The sequence below is a fragment of the Anguilla rostrata genome, chromosome 4, assembly GCF_018555375.3.
Source record: "Anguilla rostrata isolate EN2019 chromosome 4, ASM1855537v3, whole genome shotgun sequence".
NCBI classification, from domain to species: domain Eukaryota; kingdom Metazoa; phylum Chordata; class Actinopteri; order Anguilliformes; family Anguillidae; genus Anguilla; species Anguilla rostrata.
In genome coordinates this window covers 54,901,978-54,918,742 of record NC_057936.1, presented here as the reverse complement: position 1 = coordinate 54,918,742, position 16,765 = coordinate 54,901,978, and the positions used below count along the sequence as shown (strand labels likewise).

At 45.8% G+C, this 16,765-nt stretch overlaps 1 protein-coding gene across 8 annotated transcripts in view; it reads left to right on the top strand.

Annotated features, from left to right (window-relative positions):
• The first annotated feature begins 2,155 nt into the window (after positions 1 to 2,155).
• Positions 2,156 to 16,765, top strand: part of cdc14ab (cell division cycle 14Ab) — a 50,083-nt gene continuing 35,473 nt past the window's right edge. For 2 of the 8 annotated variants that reach the window (XM_064333269.1, XM_064333268.1), the window contains exons 1-5: positions 4,363 to 5,338; positions 6,505 to 6,595; positions 7,064 to 7,139; positions 11,970 to 12,062; positions 16,202 to 16,281. In XM_064333269.1, the coding sequence (XP_064189339.1) occupies positions 5,242 to 5,338; positions 6,505 to 6,595; positions 7,064 to 7,139; positions 11,970 to 12,062; positions 16,202 to 16,281 (437 nt within the window). In that variant the 5' untranslated portion in view covers positions 4,363 to 5,241. Of the gene's footprint in view, positions 3,048 to 4,307; positions 5,339 to 6,504; positions 6,596 to 7,063; positions 7,140 to 11,969; positions 12,063 to 16,201; positions 16,282 to 16,765 lie in introns of those variants that run through there. The other 6 variants (XM_064333265.1, XM_064333270.1, XM_064333264.1 and 3 more) reach the window with 6 other exon arrangements.

Genomic DNA, 16,765 nt, shown 5'->3' with positions numbered 1-16,765 from the left:
TGGTAAGAGTGAGGAGCGGGGCGTGGAGGAGAAGCAACAATGGACTTAGGAAGACTCTCCAGCGTGATGTGGCTGATTCCTCCTCCCCTATTGTCCTACGGCTTCAGCAGATGCCGGGAACAAAAAGAAGAGCTGGGCCTGCCTCAGTGGCCATGAATGCATATGGAGGAAGAGCACTGGGGCCTGCTTGGCGGGGGTGGGGGATGCAGTATTGAGGGGAAGGGGCAGATTGATATTGTTCAAGGGCCAATGAGTAATCTCTGCTGGGAAGTGGGTGTTGCCACCCTGTTCCTTTCAATATCCTGTCATTCAGAGCAGTCTGTCATGCACATCTGTTGCAGCTCAAGTGCAAAGAGGATTCCATAAAAAAACATGTTTGAACAATGGTCATAAAAACAACACAATTGCAATTACAGAAAATCAACTTGGAAACAAAATTTTTCAACCTACTATATAGAGGAAGAGAGGATTAGAAAAAAGTGCGAATTATGAAGCAATTGTATGGTGGTTCCTTTTTGAGGAAGCGCAAAATATTTTCCTTTTTATATCTGTTGCATGGAAATGGTACTATAGGATTAGGGTCTTAATTCCTTTGTGTCCATCATTTCTGAAACACATGGCCTCTGCTGAAAGTGCCCGTGTAATTCCTCTGATTTATAAAAACCAGAACAGCAGCAGTGCAGGAAAAATGCAGTCTTGCTTTTGAAGAGGCTAGACACCTGGCTGTGTTTTTTGAGGGAGAGGATGTTATGCAATATGCAGAGCTGTGTCAGTTATGTCCTCATCGCTCCCTCTTCTGTTATCCCCACTCATCCACAGCAGGTGGCCTCAGAGTTCACAGCCCCCCCCACCCACCCACCCACACACACACACACACACACAATCAACAATCCTGATCTGTTTGGGAGGTCAGAGGAGACTGTATTGGGCTTTAATTAATTTTTTTTTTCAAAAACAGGCCTTTACAAAACAACCAGTTCCTCTTCACTGGTTAGCTTTTTGCCAAGTGAAATGTAGAGTGATGCCTAGGTATTGTGTAAATGACTGATTACTTGCCTTAAAAATGAAACTGCTACATGGACACAAGTGAGTCTACAAACATAATATTGGACAGCAAACACTATGAAAATAAGGAAAAGTGTTGATTTATGATTGACATGACTCCTGACTCCTGATTTTTCTCTCTGCAGCTGTTTTCCCTCCCACAGAATATATTATTTATGGTTTAATTCTTATTCTGAATGATGCACAATCATTCAACAAATGCTTATTTTGGATGATGCACAATTATTCAACAAATTCTTTATATCTGAACTTCTGAAGTATGAAATAAAATGTGCAATGGTGTCTTTATGGGAAAATGTCAGTAGTAAATGAGTAACTTAAAATTTGAGAATATTTGTGAGATAATGTGGCAGTCTGTAGGGTGGCTGATTCTCAAACCATATAGAAATATCTCCCATGCGACCATTAAACTCACTATACTGTCATCCCATCTGTCTGTAATACCCTCTGCTTTCCTCCTGCCTGAATGAAGTGGAAAAAACATAAGGGCAGACAGTTCGCTCTCCTTAAAAATAGAACATAGTTCTAGCAGAGCTAGGTGTAAATAAGACTTAAATTAAAATATACTGCCACATGTTACACTGTGTCATCATGGTGTTATTACCTGTCTGACCTGGGAAAGCCACTAAAGGCAGAATATATAAAAAAAGTATTAATGGGTTTCCCCCAAGAATTATCTCACAATTCCTTCATACACAGACTGTTCAAGTCCAGGCTCTCAAAAGTGGTCACTGCGGCAGAGGGACACCAGAAGTACACCAGAGAACGAGCCTGTGTATAAATACTGGCGTGCAGTATGCGTAGTGCACTAAGAATAAACTGTCTTTCATTTGGTCCTTCAGCACCTTACTCAACCCTTCCTGTGTGCTGCGCTGCCAAAAGTTGTGTAAGTAGCTCTTGTCAACAAACAGCTGAAGTCCAAAGATTCGCTTCCTGTGGGCTGTACGGTGTGACCAGCACACTGACAGATAGAGACACAGGCTCACCTCTATGCACTGCCACTCTTCAGAACACAATGCACAATGGAAGCCGTGCGCATTGCATCAACTTTTATCAGTGCTACATAGCTAATAGGAAACCAAACCATTAGGAAACTTATTTCTTTTCTGCTTAGTTTTAGCTTCATTTTTTATACTTTCTAATGTTGTATGCTGTTCCTTACAATGTTATCAAAGGAGACAAACAGCATTGGCTGCAGTAATGTTTCTACAGCATTGTGTATGGCTGTGTACTTCAGCAAAACAAACACTTGGGAGAGATCCCCTCGTTTGTTATAGCTCTTAGTGAATACGTAAATCTGCTCTTGACAGGAAACCCCATGGATTTGCAGGGTTAGGTTGTATCCTTGCTTTTCCATGATGTCACTATCTCAGAGTATCAGATAATCTCAGAGGGAGAAGCCCACTGTACTTCTCAGTGAAAATGTAGTATACGAGAGACTATATCCACAGCAACAAAGAGAGATGTAAAATGACACAACTGGTAACAAGTGGGTGAAAACTGTGTCGTTTCTCCGATTGAGATACATTTCCATAAAAAGGAAACAACCTTGGCAGGCTGATAAATCGGAGTGGTAACTCAAGGAAGCCTGATAGTCGCACCTGATCTGGGGAGTAACCGAACACCCCTAGGAGGACCAGTGCTTTTTCAGTAACCTGAGTCCGTCACCTGAGCCAATCTTCCCCTGCTCTGTGTTCCCCTGTCAGGAGACGCCTCTGAATCCCTTCCAAAGGTACGTCCAGTCCTCGGCTCGGCAGGTGCTTTCGCTCTGTTTTGCGCAGTGTACCCAGCACGGCTGGAAGTGGAACCTTTCAGCCTTCAAACGGAGCACCCCTCTGAAGTCCTGGGTCTTCCAAACCGCCCCTCCCTGCTGCACCCCCATGAAGGCATGTCAGACATCCCACCCTGGAAGGACCAGGAGCACAGTGAATGGAGCTATCCACCCACAAACATCCAGAGAGTCTGGATCTCCCTCATAGCAGGTAAGACTGAATCATCAGTCGTCTTTTTAAAAAAGGGTTGAGAGTGGATGAAAGCAGATGTACCGTGATCTCATTTTCAATTCATGGACGCTGTTTAAATGGCAAATGTCCTATCCAGTTGCATCATGTCTTTTATTCTCTGTTATCGAACAAAGGCCTTGTGTTTAAAGTGTCTGTCTTGACCGTGAAAGGCTAGGGATGCAGCCATCCCAGAGGATCCATTATGAAGGCTTCAATAGCATTTGCCTCTCTGCATGGCACTGAAAATTAAAGAAAACTGACTGGGAAGTGATTATGGAACTGCAATAAACATGTAAACGACTCAGCAGGTCAATGTGAGCATCAACCTCTATACACCACAGAAATCTAATTAAGCTCCAATAATATGAGGCACCTGGCTTGGACAAGTTCCTTTCTGTTAGCAAAGAAAAAAAGGAGTTGGCTAAGACAATCACGAAGGCCTTTTCTGTGATGCAATGAAAAATAACAAGCCGGTACTGATGTTACAAGGCTAACTGAAAAAGGGTGAAACGTTTAGTTGATGGTGGTGACTCTGATCACGTGGCTTTAAATGATTCACATACATGAAACTACCACAAACTACCAGCCAGAGATCAATGATGTCAGATTTACCAGTGTCTCTGAAATGATTCAGCCCAGAGCAGTGACCACAGCTACCCAATACAGCACCTCTCCCACTGAGACCTTTTTGTCTTTTATTGCTTGACCTCCATACACCTTCCGTACTTATATAGCCAGGAAATACAAGCAAGCCCACAATAAATGCCACAAAAAGGGTAGGAGGGCAGATGGACCCCAGGTGCAGCTGACTCACTGTTACTCCTTAAGAGTGTGTAATGTAAATAAATAAATAAATAAATAAATATTCCACCCTGACCTGACATAGGATCCTGGAGTCACAATTTATATCCCTGGCTTAACTTTTTGTGCATGAGTTGTAGATTATATGTGTGTATATCTGTTGGTCTGCTAATGGACAGCAGAGGTAACTAACTACTTTTACCCATCCATTGTGTTTGGTCAATTGAAGCTCTAGTTTAGAGTACTGTCCATAGAGTACTGAGGTAAGTTATAATGCTTTACTCTTACATCAACTTTCTTACACTGTTTGTTAACCTGGAGTGAATACAGTATGTTCCAAAAAATAATAATAATAATAATAATTAATAATAAAATAATGATTTCAATACATAGCCCAAGCAATTGATCTACTTTAGAAGATGGGATTAATTGTTAATAACAGTGTTTTGCTGGTCAGCAAAATAACCACGGGATATTAGTGAACTGTAATATGTTCCCATGTGTAATGATTAGGTTATCATATTGGTTAATTATATTCACAATATTTTTTTACAGTATCTTAAATGAACAAATTGTGTCATTTAAATGAGCAAACAGTCGATATCAACACCAGTCGATGAACAAACAATCGATACTAAAAACATCAACACCAAAGCTTTTGAGAAGCTTTGAATTCTGAATCGAAATAGCCTACAATATAATTTCCATCCAATGTTTACTTCACCAACAGCGTCTCTTTTGCTGATTGGCCGAGGGAGACCAGACCTTAGCAACGTGCAGTTGTGTGGTGATTGGGCGCTTGGTTACCATGTGATGTCCCTTTAAGATGTTCCTTGGAGGCTAGTGTGTGTCTGCAGCCATGGAGGGGAACAGATTTTCGCCTAGTACTGGGATCGGAAAGAAGTGAGGGAATAAGACCAGTCTCGCATTTTAACCTCTCGCAAACAGAGATAGATTACCACACCCGCCTACGCGATCGCTGATCGATAGAGGGAAAGGGGAATTCCATTTAAGACTGTTCTTCACTTTTTCTCAGGACATGGAAGTTGTTTCGGAATTCTCAAATGACGTCTCATTGATTCTTTTACCAAGCAGCGGAGCTCATAAAATAGCATAGCTGGCTGGACTGCGTAGGACTAGCTACTAGCTAGCCAGCTAGTCAGCTAGCCATCATTCTGTTAGTATCGACATACGATTTCTGAAGAAGGATAATTGGCTGGTGCTAGCGACTTTCTGGAAGTTCTGTCTGATCGAGAAGAAAGTATTTTGGACACTTAGTACGACTCCGCACACCGAGTGTTTTTCTAGGCTGTTGGCTTTATTTAATCTTTTTTTTTTTTTTTTTAAATTGTGCAACTTGTGATTTTTGTCCATGACTCTAGACAGCCTTAAACACTCAGCGATCCTTTCTACTTTATTTAAAATGGCAGACGACAATGAACTAATAGGAGCATCCGAGTTTATTAAAGGTAAGAAAGAAGGAATCATCTGCAAGTTTAACGCTGATATTGCATGCAGTAGTTAGTAGCCTAGACTGACTGGACACTATCCATCCTGAATCAAATAGCTCTACTCCTGTGGTCGTCGTCCGACATCGGGCATTGTTTCCGTTGTTAGGAGGCGCAGTTCAGAAACTAACTCCGGATTGACACTTTTGTTGTGATTAGCTAGCTTTCATATGAGCTAACAATCTAACTGTCTTCAATTAATAAAAACGTGACCAGAATTGCATTGTTTGTGTTTAAATAATTGATGCTGCAACTGACTGGATGCATCTCATGTTAGCTAGCGAGACAAGCAAACGAATGTTGTTAAAAGAAATGTTAGCAATTACTGCGTAACATTGCTAGCTTTGTTTGCTGTATTTGTAATTATTTATGGATACATTGTAATACATTCCTATTTTAAGGTGTCACCAAATAGACAATTTCATACCAAGCCAGTGCATGAATGTAGACTAGCTACGCTACTTACTGATAACTTGTCCGATAGCTTGGGTTTGTGCTTTGTAATCGCAAGTAAGTAACGTTACTTAGCTTAGAGACTATCTATTTAGACTTTTTGTACCCTCAGTTCTGTATTTCCATTCTGATACTAGGTAGCCAGTTGACTAGGCTGATGTTACAATGTAACTTACACCACGTTAATTCACATAACGGTTACGTTAATTCTTATTTGTAGATAGTCATCTGGAAATAAAATGCAATGTTCAGCTTTGGTAAACTAGACTATCTACAAATGCAAACATTTTATTAACGTTGCTTTTTGTGAGCCAACGTCAGATAATTACCCCGTTGTATTTGAATGTTAATATACTGACATTAACATTCAAATTGTATGTGCCTTAGCTACCTTGTCCCTTTTCGGAATGAAGCATTGGCTAGCTAACGGACGAGAGGTGGCTGGCTCGATTTCATTAATTTTTCAATAGCTAAGTGTTGTTTAGTAGCTACTGCTGAGTTAAGTTTACATAGCGTTGCATTTGTTGTACTTTTTAAATTCAGGTAAACCGACTAAATCCATTTTCATAGTGTGGGAGTTGGTGTATCTACATAAGATGAATTAACGTTGATATGCGACACATGTAGGATACTTTCCTTGCTAATTACTTTTTGTCTTCCCCTCTGTTTCTTAGACCGACTGTATTTTGCAACCTTAAGAAGCAAACCAAAAAGCACTGCAAACACGCACTATTTCTGCACGGATGACGAATTTGTGTATGAGAAGTAAGTTTTGTTCGTTTCCCTAGCACCTCCCTTTCCCTCCCCACCACACGACGCATTTGTTAATGCTCGACTGGACAGCGGCAACAAGTAGCACAGCTGAACTCCTGCATTCAAAGGAGTTATGCAACAATTTTAATGAATATTTTCAACTCCTTTTAATAAAGGCATTGTTCTCCTCATTTAGTGCTTTTACATAATGCAGTTGGCACCCTATTCGATGTCCTCTGATAGGCTTGTAGGCTTTTTAATCATAATTGCGATTGAATCCTAAAAAAAAAACTTTGGCGTAATGAGGTTAAATGATGTTTGTTTAACAAAATCTCTGACATTTATGAAATCCTTAGTTTTTTCTCATTTTCGTGATAACTGTTAGTGTTAAAAGGTGTTATTTATATACACGACTGTTGTAGCCTACTATTTATGTGTTATTTGGGGACACTTTTAGCCAAGATTTCCTTTTCTTTTTAGTTTTTACGCCGATTTCGGCCCCCTAAACCTGGCGATGCTGTACAGATACTGCTGTAAACTCAACAAAAAGCTGAAGGTAAGTGACAAACCTGTTCCATTACAAAACTTGCCTCCCTTTGTCGGAATGTATACTATGCACCAACAACAATCGGAAAACACTTGTGGAATTTGGTTTGACACTTCCTCATTCACAGTCGCAAAGATTGTGGGATTGAGTTTTCTCAATTTACACACTTCCTTGAAAACGAAGAAGTCATAAACAGCATTGTAGCTTGTAGTGCTGCTCATATATTATCTGATTTATTAGTGTAGGATGCAACCGTTTGTGTGCAGTGTGCATATCAGTAAGATACGGAGTAGGCTATTACATTCCTGTCTGCTTTCCAAAGTAATGCCATTTTTTAAAGAAGTTATTATTATTATTATTTTTTTGCCACAAGCAACAAATTTTCTCTAAATCATTCTTGAATAAACTTTTTATTTTTTACAACGTGACCCCATAGTACAAGTTGAAGCTTGAAATTAAATAGTTAAAATAAAATTTTAATTGGGCTTAGTCTGGTTCAAAATCCTGCATCAAATGGACATTTACAAGTAAATCAATTCATTTCCAAAAGGTTTTTCACTCATTGAAAAATGAGTGTCACTGAGTGTCAAATCCAAGTCGACAGAATTATCAGAACTATCAGTAAATTTTATTATCAACCAGTCCATTGAAACAATGGGGTAAAAACAGAATGGTTTAGCATTTTACTGTTTATGCAGTCCTGTCAAATAGTGGATTTCAATGAAAGGATAAAAGTCTATGTAAGAATTTTGGCAGCATGGCTTTTAGGAGGTCTATGCCAGCGTACTGTAATCTCCTTTCTCTTTTTAGCCTCTGACTCACCTGTGCCTAAGCTTCATAAGCATAGAGGGGGCCATCTGAGATGCCAGTGCACACATCATTACCTTAGTGCCCATTGCTCGGAAGTTTGGGTTATTGGCAGACATTCTGCATTTTGTCTAGCTGTACCGCAAGAGCGCAATGTACAGTGGAGAATGTCCTGTTGCCCAATTGCAGTCGCTTTAGTTGTATGATGTTTAGGTATGAAGGAAGTATAGGAGTGACAGAGAAATAATGAGGAGACATTCATTTACTGGGTGGCAGAGTGGTGGGGGAGGGAGATTTGTCTCTTCCAGGTGCCTTCTTTCTGTGGAGTCTTTGCAGTGTGAGTGCACTGCTGCCTGTCTGGTGGATTAAGGAACAGATGGTTGAGACATCAATGGGACAGAGAGCAGTCACAGGCACTCGTGTGTGGGTGGGATGCGAAGATTACAGCAATACTTCGGCTCAGGTCGAAATTCACGGTCAGCAGTTGGAGGGAAATAAGTAGCCATTAAACTGTCAGCTAGCGTACATGTCATTCTTGAAGCCGCTAACTCCTAAATGCTTTGAAACGTAATCTCGGGTCACAAGATGGCAAGCATGACACAGAGGGGAAGGCTGAGTCCTCCTCCTCATATGCTCACCTTTCCACCTACTTGTGAATACAGACCATTAGCCTGTCCGTGTAGCAAGTCTATTCTGTTTAATGCAGTGTACCTTGGACATTAGTCATGACCTACCTTTAGGAAATGTAGTTTGTGGATGACTGTGCTTCCTTGCCTAAGAATGTCAGGAGTTTGGTAAGAAGAAAGAAAGAGAGAGAGGGGGATTGGTCGGTGCTGGAGGATTATGAAAGATTGTAGCTAGAAGAGCTTAGATCAGTGTCCTAGCATAAATGGGGACATGGCAGCTGTGATGGGTGAGGATCAGAGAACACTGAGACCGAAGGTGGCTTTAAGGAGCACCATAAAATGGGGGGGGCAGTGTGGGAGCTCAGCCAAGAGGTGGCTGTGGGGTTGGTCTGGGGAACAGTGTGGAACAGCTTCATCCCAAAGGTCTTTTGTCCTGATGGAATGACAGGATTGGCTCTGCAAGACACAAGCTCTGCCTGTCCCTCAAACAACCGATTTTTGTAGCTGGCTAGCCTGGTCCTTGTGTCCCCCTCACTGTGCTGGATTTTACCCGTATCAGCTATTCTCCCTCAGGTAATTGGGCATTTAATGAAGCCCGGCGTATAATTAGATTGAACTTCACCAGCACTCATCAGTCCCAAAAATAAGCTACTGGGTCCTCACAGGTGAAACTGAAGAAGAGGAATGTCTGTACGTTCGTACAGCAGCTGAAAATAGTCAGGCCCATACTATCATGTAGCATCACATGACATTATGACTGGCATTCTTTCTGCATTGTGTTGTAAGCTGAAAGGTGAGGTCTAATGATTGCTTTGATTCTTAGATTTTTTTTTCTGAGATAGCATTCTAAAAATTCTGAATACCTGCTTTGGGCATGCAGATTTTGGTTAAATGTGTAGAAAATGTGTCTTAGAAATGGTAAAGTTTATTCCACTTTCAATTTTCAATTACCCTAGTTAAACAAGAGGTCAGTTAGAAAAAAAAGCCCTGTAATACCCAGAAGTGCTCGTGGACGAGGGCTCAAAGTGATAAAATTAGAACTTGCTGAGACTTTCCATTTCCCTTCTGTGAACATCCACAGAAAAGGGCGAAAGCGTTCATTAATAAAGGTCTTGTTCTGTGTTGTGTTTTGTCCTGTGTCATTTCGAAGCGGACGAGGTGTAGTTCTGTGATGTGTTCATGTTTACGATTGTTGAAGGTAAAGACACCGAGACAGCATGACGTTTTATCGCCGTCGCCTCACCCCACCCACCTCCCGCCCGCCCGCCCCTTCCTTCACGTCCCCGTTGTTTACTGTGCGTTGCCATGGCGCCGGCATTCCTTTAAAGCTCACTGCTTGGGGGGTTTGCATGCGAGGCTTTATTTCGTACAAAGACAAGGAGGCGGGAGGAGCACCAGATGCACCCGCTAATGACAGACTGCGGCGCGATTGAACGAGCTTTATCTGACGCGATGGCGGACGATTGTTTTATCGATTCATTTCGTGAAACCTAAGTCCGCCGTCCTTCCTCGCCAAGCGAAGCTCGTGCAAACCCAAGCTGGTGCTTTTCAGGCTTGGACTAAAGCGCATACCGTAACCATGCACTGCTGCCATTTGTTTTTTTTTGTTTGACCAAACGCTCTCCTGTTTTTTGCGGCCCCTCCCTTACCCACCTTTACTCCGCGTGCATGCGTACGCTACGGCCCCACCGAGGTCCAAGATAACCCCCCCTGTTTGACCCCTTCTTAATTTCAGATTCATCCCTGAGTGTTGGAAGGAGCTCGCACTGCACTCCTATTCTCCCAGTGCTGTAGAAATTAAGCCGCATGTCCTGATTTAAATGGGATTTCCCCATAAACCATTGGAAAAAAATACACCAAACTCCCCCTTATTTGAGCGCAAAGTTATTTGTATTGTGTTATGTCCTGGCCAAGAATGAAAACATTTGAAGAGAAATAAGGACATTTTTTCAAAAGAATATTCCCAGTCCCCACAAAAATCCAAGAAAATCCTTCGAATGCAACATGCTAACATGGATATTTGTGTGTGTGTGTTTTTTTTTTTTTTTTTAGAGATTTACCTGTTTTCATTTACATGTGTACCTCCAGTTTCAGTAATGCTCCCTCTAACAAGTCAATTCCAGGCTTATTTAGTCACAGCTGATTGCAGTCTCTGTCACATGACCTGTGTATGTCTTCAGCAGAGCTGAGAGTGTATCAGGTATGAGTCATTGACTGCAATGCTCGAGCGAAAGCTCTTCTTTGTCCTCACACCCCAAATCAATGTCTAGCAGTTACCTATGGAGGCTTTCTACCCTTCCAACAGCTTTTGTTTACATGGGGAAGACGTGCTGGCCTCCGTTTTATTTTCCACACAGCTCTGGGTTCTCTGTCCTGGGTCATTTTAAGAGCCAAATTAAAACCTAAAAAGCAAGTTACTTAGCGTTTGAATAGCTGCAAATTTGTATGGTCTAAATCTGAGAGGTCACAAATCTGTATCACAGGTTAAGGTCCTTGCATTGAGGGCTGGGTGGTCACGCTTCGTGTATCAGCTCTGTCTTCATCACCCATGAGTGACGTGTCAGGGAACCCAAACCGATCCGCTCGCACACAGATCTTGGAGGCGCTGTGCCTGTGCGCAGTGCCTGTCTGAGTGCGTTTCCCCCTGCTGTGCACGGCACACAGGCCGCAGCGAGAGAAGGCTCGCACGTCTCCAGATGGTTTCGCAGGGTTTGATTTATACATTTTTTTTTTTTTTAAAAAAGGCAGCCCTGTGGCGTGTGTCGCTGCTTCGGCATGCCTGCGCGCCGAGCGAACCCCCCCCCACCCCCGCTCCCCCCCAGGCCGCGATGCCGAACGTGCTTGTCCCGGGTCGCAGCTGCTCTCCGAGCGCAGCGCGCAGCCGCAGGCTCCGGAGAGGAGCGGGCGCGGCAGGTGAGAAGCCGCAGCATCTGTCTGTTTTGCGCGAAGCCCAGCTGTTGGTGTGCCAGATGCACGTTCGAACCCCCCGAGTGCAGCGTAACAACGCGCTTCCTGCATCGGCACGGTGTTTATCCCAAGCTCCAGGAGTTAACCCAGTGCTGGCGTGGCCCTACCCATGATTCAGAACTCTACCCCACATGCCATGGAACATTAACCACTGTTGCTGATGTGATTGCTGATGGGCTTTCTACCCTTTTTCTGCGTGGTAGAGATAAACTAGTTGTTTTGTCGATGAAACTCATCAAGCTGAACAAAGTAACCAAGGAGTGTGGAAGTGTCTAATATCAACATGTTCATGTGATGAAATGCGATAAGGGATGGTTTGTACTGTTATTTCGTGTCTAATATAAACATGCTAATGTTATGAAATGTGAGAGGGGTGCTTTGTGCTGTCCTTTCTGTGCTGTGTATTGATTCATATTTCATCTTGCATTGATGTCTGCAGTCCTTTACACTGACCCGAAAGAGGATTGTTCACTACACCAGCTTCGATCAGCGGAAGAGGGCTAACGCCGCTGTTTTAATTGGTGCCTATGCTGTAAGTATATTCAGATTCTCTCTCTCTCTCTCTCTCTCTCTCTGTCTCATTACAATATTACATTATTTCCCACTGTATTTAAGCACACTACACATTCTGTATTGAGCTGAGAACTGGGAGTCTTTGGTGAAGGGAAGTGTCAGTTTCAGACTCATTTCCCTGGCGCGCTGCTTGGAAAGTGTACGCGTAGCACCGCGTGAGTTTTTGCCAGCGTTCCGCCCCCCCCTTCCCGGGGCCCCAGAGAAACGGAGAGAAGGCACTGACAAGTGACTAATGGCCTTCGCTGTTGTGTGGCCACAAAGGCCCCGTCCTTGAGGACCCGAACGCCGGCAGTTTCTCGTTGCGCCGAATCCATTCATTCGGCCCTGTGCCGCGGTGTAGGGGGGCCACGTCAGTCCCAGGTATGAGTTACACTGACCGTGAGAACAGGGCCTTATTATGCTGGGGTTTACCCATAGTGCTGTTTACCGGGGGCGGCGTGGGATTTTGCGCCGTTGTGAGGTCAGGTCAGCGGCCTGGCCGCCAGGGCAGCGATGCGACACCGTTTCAAGGACAGTGAGCGTAGAGGACGCCCAGGATGACGAAATGCATTATTTTAGCGAAATCGTACCGCGCCCGCGGACGCGATGTGGGTCAGCGGCTCGTTCGCGGCTCTGTTTGCCCCCGGGGAGGCTAGTTTAGCGGGAGAGAGATTTAAAAGGTCAGGACCCTCTGTCTCCCCTCTCTAATGTGGTGCGTGAGTACTCCCCTCCCCCCTTTTTTTACTGACACTGATTATTCCCGCTGTGTTCTAGAAACACTAATGTATGTGTTGACTTACTGCAGGGAAAGTACTTTTCTCTGTTGTAGATTGAAGGGGTGGGGGGGTTGTGCTCCCTTAGAGGATGGTGCAGATTTTGTCACCATTCCGCAGTGAGACGACCGACTTTACCTGCAGGATGAAGGAGTTTTTCCTGGATTGTAGTCCATAGTCATTTTTTTTTACTTTACATTTTACATATTTTTATTATTATTAGTGTTATTATTTATTTATTTTACATTTTAAGTAGGCAAAGTAGAAAAAAAGCAGATGCTCTTATTCTGAGTGACTTACATGGCTTACATTCTTTTAATAACATGCAGTGAATTTATGCAGCTCTGTATTTACTGGAGTAATGTAGGTTAAGTACCCTTTTCAAGGGTACTACAGTAGTCCCCCACCTGGCTATAGTGTAGTTCATGCTGTAATTGGTAGTGTGCTCCAGTAGAAAAGGCCCTTGAGTTGATATTGTACAACCCGAGGACAGCAGGCCGTGGAGACTCGCCTCCGTGTTGGCTGAGTGCGCGTCAGGCCTGGTTATCTGGATGGAGCTGAATGCCGGACCCTGTGTGGCAGGCCTGCGTTAGTTTGCATGTGCATTTGCACGTTAGATGAGCGCGTGACGGTGCCTGCGTTAAGCTCCTTACGTCCTGCCGGCCTCTCCGGCCCGCGCCCTCCTGCTGTGGCCCCCGCGGCTCTGAGCGTCTGGCCAGGATCAGCGTCTGGGGCTCTCGGTGACAGCACCAGCCCTGGATCAGCACCATCTCCTCCTCTTCCATCACCCCCTCTGCCTCTATCACCTCCTCCCCCTCCATCACCCCCATCCCCTCTATCACCTCCTCCCCCTCTCCCTCTCCATCACCTCCTCCCCATCCCCCTCCATCACCCCCATCCCCTCTATCACCTCCTCCCCCTCCCCCCTCCATCACCCCAACCCCCTCTATCACCTCCTCCCCATCCCCCCTCCGTCACTGCCCCCCTCCATCACCCCCACCCCCACCATTGCCCCCACCCCAGGAGCGGGTTCGGGGTCTAGCCGGGTTGTTTATGGTTCAGGGCAAGGTTAGAGTAATTTATGAAGTCTGGCCTGTTCTGGCCTGGCTTTCCATACTACGGTACTCAGACTACTTATTCCACCTCCTTACCTCTGTGGTGTGTTAACATGCCTTCTTCTCTCACCCAAACACATTATTTTTGAGAGAGCATTATTTATACATGTGAACCTGGGCTGCTGCATTATTGGAAATATGATATATCCAATTATATTTGTTTCAACCCAAATGAGGTGGGGGAGGGCTTTGGAAGTCACTGGAGTGGAAGCCCAGCCTTGTCTCTGTCTAATCAAGCGCACATTCGACCCCCCCCCCCCCCCCCCAGGCTGCCTCACTGCCGAGCGCAGTCCCTGCAGAACGAGTCGCCGATCAATCAATGGGGCTCAACCACCCATATTTATTAGCCAAGGCAAACGTTAGCGCGGCGCTTTCTGTCACGGTCCTGTTCTGCGGCGCGCTGTCCTGGCATGGAGGAGCTTGTTTGTGTTCTGGGTGGTTTTGGGGGGGGAGCGGTGGTGGGCTGCTGTTTAATAAAGAGAGAAAGTGCTGAGGTGAGCAGCCGCAGTCCATTACTCCCCTCTCCCTGTCTCTGCTCTGAGTGGGGCCCGTATCGATTCGGTCTGGTCAGTGGGGGTCGTCGTGGAGCGGGGTGGTCCCTTCCGCCGACCCGCGTATCAGTGCGCATACACGCCGCCTCATCGCTACGAGCGGCCTTATTGCCCAGAAGCGGGATTATTTCGGTCAGGTTGAAGGGGTTGCGCGTTTTCCTGCCGGGGGGGGTGGTGAAGCGTCCACAGACGCGCGTCGGGCGCGTATCCCTCCACCGGCGGGCGAATAACACGCGGCGACTCGGCAGGACCTAATTGTGCGCCCGGTTGAATATTTCATGAGGGGGACGCGGGCGGAACAAAGGCCTGCTCTGCCGGCGAAGGGAAGTGATCTTCACGCGCCGCTCCCCGCGGTTGGCCTCGGCCCGTGGGCGCCGTCGGGAGACGCACCGGCACGCTTCCAAAAGCGGGAGGAGGCCTTCCGACAGCCGCTTAACAAACTGCGCTCATTAACGCGATGGGGTGCTAAGATGAGCGTGCTGCTGTCACGTGGCCTATTAAAACAGCAGAATGGGCCCATATGAATGCCACAGAAAGATGTTTCATACGAGTGCTCTATTTTCATTCTCCGTCCTTTCTTTGTACTTTCATTTATTAGTTCTTTGATGAATAGCGGTTATATTAATGTCAGTGCTTACAAGTCATTCCCGGCAATGTGTTTCATCTGTTGAAATATTATTAGTTTAACATTTGTGTATCAATCAAGGTGCTGCACCTGGATGGTGCTCATGTTGAGGAATGTGTTCTGATGCCGTGTGGGTGTGTTTGGATGGGCGGAATGCTAAAGCTCAGTGGAGCCGCCCATGTGGTCGGTGTGTGTGGCGGCTCTGATACTAATATAGCCTCTGAAGGCCTGAAGCTCTCTTTCTTTACGTTTGTGCATTTCATGACCCGACCACACCCCTCTTTATGTCAGGCCTCGGAGTGTTCGGTGCTATTTCTGGATTCATAAAGGTAGCCTTCTGCAAGGTGTGTGAAGGCTTGGAACAGAGAGAGGCTTCAGCAGCTGGGTGAGCCCTGAGCCTCTAGCTGCGTTCAAACGAGAATGTGTGTGTCTGTCTGTCTGTCTGTCTGTGTGTGTGAGTGTGTGTGTGTGTGTGTGTGTGTGTGAGTGAGTGACCTTTCTGTTTTTTCCAGGCCCATTGTGCTGTGTCAAGTCCAAGCAGTCCTAGAATAGCCTCTTTGTGCTGAGGCAGGAGATCTCATGTCCACCGCACATTCTTTCTCCCTTCTGTCCGAAGAGCTGGGGGACACAGGCCCTGGAGTTTACTCATTAGTGTGTGTGCGTGTGTGTGCCTGTGTGTGTGTGTGTGTGTGTGCCTGTGTCTGGGTGAGTGAGTGTATATGTGTGGGTGTATCTGTGTGGGCCTGTGTGTGAATGTGAGCGACTGCAACATTACACCCCTGCACACCTCTGAGGGGTACTGCGGAACTGACCCAGGCGCAGATGAGCACAGCCTGACCTTTTAGCCAAATTCCTGACTGTTCCTTGCCGCTGGTCAGACAGGGGAAGAGGTGTGCGTTTCCATCGACCCGCACGTGCCGGGTGCAAGACGAGCCCGGGGACGGGGCGGGGCGGGGCGGGGCGGGGGGGATTTAATGCCGGCCGTCCGAGCTTTGCCTGTCCAAGCAGGAAGTGCGGCTCAGCGAGGCGGTGCTAATGCCTGCTGTCTATTCCAGGTCATCTACTTAAAGAAGAGCCCAGAGGAGGCCTACCGAGCGCTCATCTCCGGCTCCAACGCGTCCTACCTGCCCTTCCGGTAAGAGCGCCGCCCTGCCTCGGACAAGGCCTCCCAGCTGCGCCTGCCTCAGTGTGCGATCACTGCGTGCGTGTGCTGAAGCATACAGGCTGAAGTGTGCATCCAGGGCCCTTTAAGTGTGCATCTGGACCCCTTTAAGGGTGCACTCAGTGCCCTTTAAGTGTGCACTCAGAGCCCTTTAAGTGTGCACTCAGAGCCCTTTAAGGGTGCTTCTGCACTGTCTTAAAGGAAGGAGTCGAATAATGCATTTCCCTGTGAGTTGTTGAGAGGCTGAGTTTGCGGGTGGACTCTCCCTACCCTGTTTGTCTCTGCCTCCTCAGAGCTGGGATTACTCGGTGCGTTTGTGTCATCCGAAACTCTGACCCCTTCAGATTTCTGGAGCCCTGTAATTACCCACTGATGCTACCTGAGAACAAATATGCTACCTGACACACGACAGGGCTGTTCTGAGCCCTGCCCTGGACTCTACTTATTATTATCTCCA